The following is an 8,255-nucleotide window of genomic DNA, read 5'->3' as shown; positions in this document are numbered from 1 at the left end:
CATTCCAGGTGAGAAGGAAACATTCCATCCAGACCCAGTGTAACAGAGTTAGAAATCCCATTCTTGAATTCAGACAGACGGGATAAAAAATGCCCACATTCCACAGAGCCCAGATAGATGACCCTTGACTGAAAAGAAAAACCAAAATAACTAGGTGTATTCAAGTCTGATTTCATTGCATTAGTCCATTGGAAATCGTTTTGCAATGGAAAGCGTTTACTCCAAATGGAAAACTTTGTGCAATGAAAACAATTTAATTCAGATAGGTCTTTCCCCTTTTTGTTTGGTCCCTAAAGTAAATGGTTATTGTTGCAAAACGTTTTGCAATGGAATCAGACTAATGAATACACTCCTGCTACAGAGTGCCTCTGTCTGAGTTGTCTGCTGCAATCTCTTACATGTTTTTTGATGCACTGCACACTAGGGCAGTTCCTGAGGAAAACAAATCTTGGTTGACCGAGAGTCGTCTGTTCTTTCGACAATCAATTGGTTGATATTTTAAAATGTGTATTTTTCCTTAGATAGACGCACCCGATGTTTGAATAAAGTAAACTAGATGTAGGCTGTAGGCTATTTTGCGCAGGGGATAAGAAATAATCAGGTAGGCCTATATTTTGACGTTTCCACTGATCAGAGGATTACATTTTCTTTTGCCTTTCATGCTGAGTGGTTCTCAATGGATGTAAAATACTTCATTTGCTTTGTTTGAGGAGAAGAAAAAATGACTTTGAGAAGCTCCACAGTGATGGTGAGTTAAGACAATCAGAAATAGTATCAGATCCCTAAATAGGCACATTTATAGGCCTACATTTGCGTGCAGGCCAGGTAGCCTGGGCCTACTTCTATGAGTTACCAGGTGCATGTCCTTACTCAAGATTGATAGGAGCACTCCAAACAAAAGACAATGAATAAATTGACAACTCAGAAATAAACCTGGGTTGTGCACTCTGTAAACAACGTGTCCACTCCTACAATGACAACGCTAAGACTGTAATAATAATATATTGAATGCATTAACATAAAAACAGATTTAACAGAAACTACCTAAAAAAAACAAACATTGTAATTAGAAATGATGGGAATTAATGGTAAGTGTACTACTGGTGAGCCATCCCTGCGATCTCCAATGGATTAGTCCACTGAGACAGGTGTGTATCAGACAGGTGTCGTGTGCCATACATTTTTTTGTATATATTTGCCACTCCGACAAAAAAAATATACAGCCTATCAACCTAACAATCGACAAGTCGACTAAATGGGGTCAGCCCCACTTTACGCACTGCCCAGACTACAGACTCAAGCTATTTGTATTTCTTTTATTAGTAATTTTTTCCCCCCTTTTCTAACCAATTTCAATCTTGTCTCATCGCGGCAACTCCCCAATGGGCTCCGAAACATGGCCCGCCAAACCGCGTTTCTTAACACCCCCCCCCCCCCCCCGGCTTAAACCGGAAGCCAGCCGCACCAATGTGTCGGAGGAAACGCCGTTCACCTGACGACTGAGGTCAGCCCGCAGGCGCCTGGCCAGCCACAAGGAGTCGCTAGAGCGCGATGAGTCAGGTAAAGCGCCCCCCAGCAAACCCCTCCCCTAACCCAGACGACGCTGGGCCAATTGAGCGCACCCTATGGGAATCTAGATCACGACCGGGTTGTGATACAGTCCAGAATGGAACCTGGGTCTGTAGTGATGCCTCTAGTGCCACTGGGGAGGCCTCTTTGTATTTCTTAAGCTTCACTTTAGTTTTCGCTGGGGAAGAGCACCCTACTACTCTGGCTTATTTGGCTCAAGGGTGTGAACAGCCGTTCATCGTCCTGATGTGTGCAGCCTCAGACATGTCATTGCATTTGCAGATGAACTAACCCATGCCAATCATGCATTCAGGTGAAACTTAGTCTGTCTATAGAATACCTCTGTGTACTATACATTTGGTGCTTAATGTGTGTGTACGTGTGTTCCAGGCTGCAGGACAGGATCACGGTGTACCCGGCTGATGTGGTTCTGTTTGAGGGCATTCTGGTATTCTACTCTCAGGAAGTGAGGGACATGTTTCACATGAAGCTCTTTGTGGACACTGACTCTGATGTCAGGCTTTCCCACAGAGGTACTACTGACAAACACAACTAATCCTTAACAAGGGGATGCACCAACTATGCATACACACATTTTTCTAACATATTTGATGTATATACTGAATTGTCACATTTGTCTTGATCCTGACCTGGTTGTGATTTTGACCTGCAGTTCTGCGGGACATGAAGAGGGACAGAGACCTGGAGCAGATCCTTAACCAGTACACCACGTTCGTCAAGCCAGCCTTCGAGGAGTTCTGTTTACCTGTAAATGTCCAGCAGAACCACACACCGATAACAGATAATGGACACTTTCGTTCTTTATTAATAGGGCTAATTATGGACACTTAAAATATGACACATTTAACACCCAGTGACTAATTTGTGACAAATGTATATTCTGTTCTAAATGCAGTCTTTTGAAAGCATTAGCTACCAAATTTACATTGAGTTATTTTTCCCCAGACCAAGAAATATGCAGATGTAATTATTCCTAGAGGAGTTGACAACATGGGTAAGTTATAGCACTGATGAAGCCTATAGACTCTCTCCATATCCCTCCCTCTCTCTCTCCATATCCCTCCCTCTTATTAATCTGCCTCTCATTCTCAGTGGCCATCAACCTCATCGTGCAGCACATCCAGGACATCCTGAATGGGGACCTCTGTAAGTGGCAGCATGGAGGAGTGGTGAACGGGCACAGCCGGGGCATCAAGCGGGCCTTCTCGGAGCAGGGGGACCTGGACAACGCCACCTCCAACCTTCCCCTAGGGAAGAGGGTTTTACTGGAGCCGAGCAGTCGCCCCCACTGAGGCAGCCGTGTGTGTGTGTTTACTCTCAGACTGACAGTCTACTTCTACATACACTTTCCTAATATTGAGTTGCACCCCCTTTTGCCCTCAGAACAGCCTCAATTCATTGGAGCATGGACTCTACAAGGTGTTGTAAGCATTCCACAGGGATGCTGGCCCATATTGACTCCAATGCTTCCCACAGTTGTGCTAAGTTGGCTGGATGTCCTTTGGGTGGTGGACCATTCTTGATACACACAGGAAACTGTTGAGCTTGAAAAACCCAGCAGCGTTGCAGCTCGACACACTTAAACCGGTGCGCACAGCCCCTACTACCATACCCCGTTCAGAGGCACTTAAATATTTTGTCTTGCCCATTCACCCTCTGAATGGCACACACACAATCTGTCTCAATTGCCTCAAGGCTTAAATCCTTCTTTAACCTGACTCCTCCCCTTCATCTACACTGATTGAAGTGGAATTAACAAGTGACATCAATAATGGATCATAGTTTTTAACCTGGATTCACCTGGTCAGTGTCATTTAAAGAGCAGGTGTTCCTAATGTTTTGTACACTCAGTGTATATACAGAAAGTACTCATACCCCTTGATTTATTCCACATTTGTTGTTACAGCCTGAATTCAAAATTGATTAAATTCTACACACAACACCCCAAAAGGACAAAGTGAAAACATGTTTACAAGTGTATTGAAAATGAAATACAGAAATCTCATGTACATAAGTATTAATTTAAGTCTTGCCATAGATTTAAGCAATTTAAGTCAAATATAACTAGGCTACTCAGGAACATTCAATATCATTTTGGTAAGCAACTCTAGTGAATATTTAGCCTTGTTTAAAGTTATTGTCCTGCTGAAAGGTGAATTTGTCTCCCAATATCTGTTGGAAAGCAGACTAAAACAGGTTTTCCTCTAGGATTTTGTCTGCTTAGCTCTATTCAGTTTTTATTTTGTCCTAAAAAAAATCCCTAGTCCTTGCCAATGACAAGCATACCCATAACATAATTCAGCCACAATATGCTTGAAAAAATACAAACGTAACATGCAACACTTTTAAAGATGATGGATTTACAGTTCATATAAGGAAAGCAGTCACTTGAAATAAATTCATTAGGCCCTCATCTATGGATTTCACAACTGGGAATACAGATATGCATCTGTTGGTCATAGATACCTAAAAAAAAAAAAGGTAGCAGCGTGGATCAGAAAACCAGTCAGTGGTCTGGTGTGACCATTTGCCTCTCCTTTGAATAGAGTTGACTGTTGATTGTGGCCTATGGAATGTTGTGCCACTCCTCATCAATGGCTGTGCAAAGTTGCTGGATATTGGTGGGGGCAGGAACACGTTTTCGTACACTTCGATCCAGAGCAACCGAAACATGCTCAATGGGTGACATGTCTGGTGAGTATGCAGGCCATGGAAGAACTGGGACATTTTCAGCTTCCAGGAATTATGTACAGATCCTTGCGCCATAGGGCCATGCATTATCAATGCTGAAACATGAGGTGATGACGGCGGATGAATGGCATGACAACGGGCCTTAGGATCTCATTACGGTATCTCTGTGCATTCAAATTGCCATCGATAAAATGCAATTGTGTTTGTAGGTTATGCCTGCCCATTCCATAACCCCACTGCCACCACGGGGCACTCTGTTCACAACGTTCAGGAAACCGCTCGTCTACGGTAGAGATATGAACATTAAATTCTCTGGCAACAGCTCTGTTGGACATTCCTGCAGTCAGCTTGCCAATTGCACTCTCCCTCAACTTGAGACATCTGTGGCATTGTGTTGTGGCCTTTTATTATCCCCAGCACAAGGTGCATCTTTGTAATGATTATGCTGTTTAAACAGCTTCTTGATATGCCAGACCTGTCAGGTGGATGGATTATCTTGGCAAAGGAGAAATGTTTACTAACAGGGATTTAAACAAATTTGTGCACCACATTGAGATCTTCTATTTCATCTCATGAAACAAGGGACCTACATTTAGCGTTTTTGTTCAGTGTATGAATAGTGGTAGTGAGTGATGTACTGTGTTGGATTTACTCCAAACATGTTTTGTATTCAACACAAAGTTCATTAGTTTGCCGCAGTTTTACTTTAGTGCCTGACTGCAAACAGGATGCATGTTTTAGAATATTTTTATTCTGCACAGGCTTCCTTCTTTTCACTCTCATATAGGTTAGTATTGTGGAGTAACTAATGTTGATCCATCCTAAGTTCTGCTTTCACAGCCATTAAACTGTTTTAAAGTCACCATTGGCCTCATGGTGAAATCCCTGAGCGGTTTCCTTCCCCTCTGCCTATTGAGTTTGGAAGGACGCCTGTATCTTTGTAGTGACTGGGTGTATTGGTACACCATCCAAATTGTAATTAATAACTTCGCCATGCTCAAAATGATATTTGTCTGCTTTTAAAATGTTTACCCATCTACCAATAGGTGCCCTCCTTTGCAAGGCATTGGAAAACATCCTTGGTCTTTGTGGTAATTATATGTGTGGGGTACAGAGAGGTAGTCAATAAAAATATATATACTAGACACTTATTGCACACAATGAATCCATGCAACGTATGTGAATTAAGTACATTTTTAGGCCAGTGAGACAATTTAAAATGTAGGCTGTAACACAGGGGTGTCCAACTCATTCCATGGAGGGCCTAGTGTCTGCTGGTTTTTAGTTTTTCCTTTCAGTTAAGATAACCAGGTGAGGGGAGTTCCTTACTAATCAGTGACCTTAATTCATCAATCAAGTACAAGGGAGGAGTGAAAACCCACAGACACTCAGCCCTCAATGGAATGAGTTTGACACGTGCTTTAACAAAATGTGGAAAAAGTCGAGGGGTGTGAATACTTTCTGAAGGCACTGTGTGTGAATATGTATATATATATTAATGTGTGTGAATATGTATATATATATATTAATGTGTGTGACAAGGGTGAGTTAAGGGCAGGCTAGGCTCCCCATCTCTCTCCTAGACCATGTCAGTAAAAGCATCAATGCTCAAATCCAACACACCATATATATATATATATCCTGACATGGTCTAGGAGAGAGATGGGGAGCCTAGCCTGCCCTTAACTCACCCTTGTCACGTGCAGACTGCAGAGCATCCAGTCAGATAGGGAAGTCTGGAGGAAAATGAGTCTGACACATCAGTAATGATTCATTAGTATATTACTGAAATAGATACCACTGAAATTGCAAGCATCATTGAAACAGAGCAATCACAGGTACACAACAACTCTTCCACTTTTTAATCACTGCCTTCTATGTGACTTTTTACCCTGTGGTGGCTTGACTACCTCTGTGACTGAAATAGGAGTGAGGGTGAGATGAAGGAAAACTGTCCTTTTAATGTTAGTTTGAAGTTAATGTCTGTTTTGATTTTGGCTTTGCACATTGTTTTACCTGTTGGGCTTTCACAGCCAACAATGAATAACTAGTAATGTAGTAGACTTCATGTACGACCATGATTCAGTGTCTTTGTTTCATACTGAACAAATATATAAATGCAATACATGTAGAAATCAGATTATAATATATGCATCGAATATTATAGACAAATGAAGGATTTCATACAATATGTATCACATTTTAAGTATTCTTTAGACTTTGCTTCATGAACTGTATATTTGTTGGATCATTCCTTGATGCCAAGGTAAATTCATGCCTTAACTTGCCTTTATTTTGTAAAGCATTTTCCAATGACCATGATATTTAAGAAATATTACAAATATTACGTTCACTATCAGTGGCTTGTGGTTGTTATTGTCCAACCAGAATGACCAGTTGGGGCTGAATCCTAACTTTCGAGCGCAACAAGTCTTCCATTGATATCAATGCATGATAATGCAAAAGTCAAAGTTAGGAGCGCCGATCTTGTTGGGATTTTGCCCATAAGGAACATATAAGTAGCAGTCTGTCAAACCTCTTAAGATGGTGATGCCTTGATGTATAGAAACTGAGCAGTTTTATTGCATAGTGTGATGAGGATGACAGGATTATTCCAAAGGAATCAGAATGAAGAACTACAGCACACAATGGACAGACAAACACAGATCACACACACACACACACACACACACACACACACACACACACACACACACACACACACACACACACACACACTTCTGATTGCCTGGCAGTTCTCTCACTCAAACATGGCACACAATGATTGACTATGACGTACATAGATCACAGCATCTTTAGTCACTTTTTGGGTCTTTTTTTTGTTGCGTTGCTTTTTAGAGTGCACATTATTATGGCACTTGGGTAGAAGCTAAGCACTTCTCTTAATAGCATAATAAACATCCTTTTTAAGAACAAAAGGAGCACTGTATAATACATCACAACCACACATGATTAATAATAACAAAAATACACTCTTGCTACAAGTCCAGTCCACCTCTACCAACCCTCAGATTCCCATTCCCTAGACTGCAGTCCAGAATACTGAGGATTCCATGGATACAAGGAACTTTATCTTCCTTCAATGTTGGAGGGAAGTTAAGTCAGGGGAAGGGGGCAGTAGGGGCTGACCCAATGGTGGCACACACTATGTAGGGAGGAAGAGAAGGGAATAGGGTGTTGGTATCAGGGTGTAGAGGAGCTTTCACCTCACACTTACACACTAAAATGGGAGAGGACAGTGAGCGGTATCTCCACATCCTCCTTACATAACATCCTTTATACAAGTCTTTCTCCTCTCCTCCCATTGGCTAGGAGTTTCTCCCCTGCCAACAGCAGTTCAGGGTGGAGAGAATCCCATGTCAATCATAAAACCCCCCATAATATCCCAGTGTAGCAGAGCAGTGCAGAGTCATTTTAAACCAGTCTTTTCCTCCCTACTAGCCTACTGTATGTGCTCTGGTCCGGCCCTAGTCAGTCACTCTTCCCATGTTAGTTAGGTCCAACTGATTGTGTCCATCCATCTATCCCGTCCGTCTGTCCGTCCATAGTAAAGTGGAGTTAGTGTCTGTAGCACAGTGGAGGTCCCTCAGCGGGACCTGGTCCCGGGTTTGGGCACCACGCCGTGCCCCTACATCCCCTAGGTCTTCTCTTCACGCTCTGTCCGCCTCCGGGTGATGTTTCGAGGCTTGATCTTCAGCGAGAGCTCCCACAGCGCCTCCTCGGCCAGGTGGTCGCTGAAGTCGTTGAAGAAGCACACAATGTCGTCATTGCGCTTCAGCTCATAATGCCTGGGGTGGGTCGGAAAGACAGACATAACGAGTTGATCAACTAGATGCCAATGGATAAGCGATACAAATATGAACGCTGGAAATGGTCCACCTTTTGTTGTATGGGGGTTAATATGAAGGTTTTCATATAAGATTTGGTTCACTGCTTACCTCACGTGGGATGAC

General features: G+C 42.5%; 2 protein-coding genes across 5 annotated transcripts in view; one reads left to right on the top strand and one right to left on the bottom strand.

The window, feature by feature from the left end:
- Positions 1-6,637, top strand: part of LOC106569943 (uridine-cytidine kinase 1-like) — an 8,876-nt gene extending 2,239 nt beyond the window's left edge. Inside the window, exons 3-7 of the mRNA XM_014141720.2 lie at positions 1-8; positions 1,960-2,102; positions 2,243-2,337; positions 2,536-2,584; positions 2,683-6,637. The exon at positions 1-8 is cut by the window's left edge and continues 89 nt beyond it. Coding sequence (XP_013997195.1) covers positions 1-8; positions 1,960-2,102; positions 2,243-2,337; positions 2,536-2,584; positions 2,683-2,882 — 495 coding nt within the window. The 3' untranslated portion in view covers positions 2,883-6,637. The remainder of the gene's footprint in view (positions 9-1,959; positions 2,103-2,242; positions 2,338-2,535; positions 2,585-2,682) is intronic.
- A 205-nt stretch (positions 6,638-6,842) lies between these two features.
- rapgef1b (Rap guanine nucleotide exchange factor (GEF) 1b) overlaps positions 6,843-8,255 on the bottom strand; it is a 92,424-nt gene continuing 91,011 nt past the window's right edge. For all 4 annotated transcript variants that reach the window (XM_045693056.1, XM_045693053.1, XM_014141709.2 and 1 more), the window contains exon 25: positions 6,843-8,090. In XM_045693056.1, coding sequence (XP_045549012.1) covers positions 7,940-8,090 — 151 coding nt within the window. In that variant the 3' untranslated portion in view covers positions 6,843-7,939. The remainder of the gene's footprint in view (positions 8,091-8,255) is intronic.

This window comes from Salmo salar, chromosome ssa01, assembly GCF_905237065.1.
Source record: "Salmo salar chromosome ssa01, Ssal_v3.1, whole genome shotgun sequence".
In the NCBI taxonomy this organism is placed as follows: Eukaryota; Metazoa; Chordata; class Actinopteri; order Salmoniformes; family Salmonidae; genus Salmo; species Salmo salar.
Note: the sequence above shows the minus strand (reverse complement) of the source record. Positions and strands in the feature narration are given on the sequence as shown.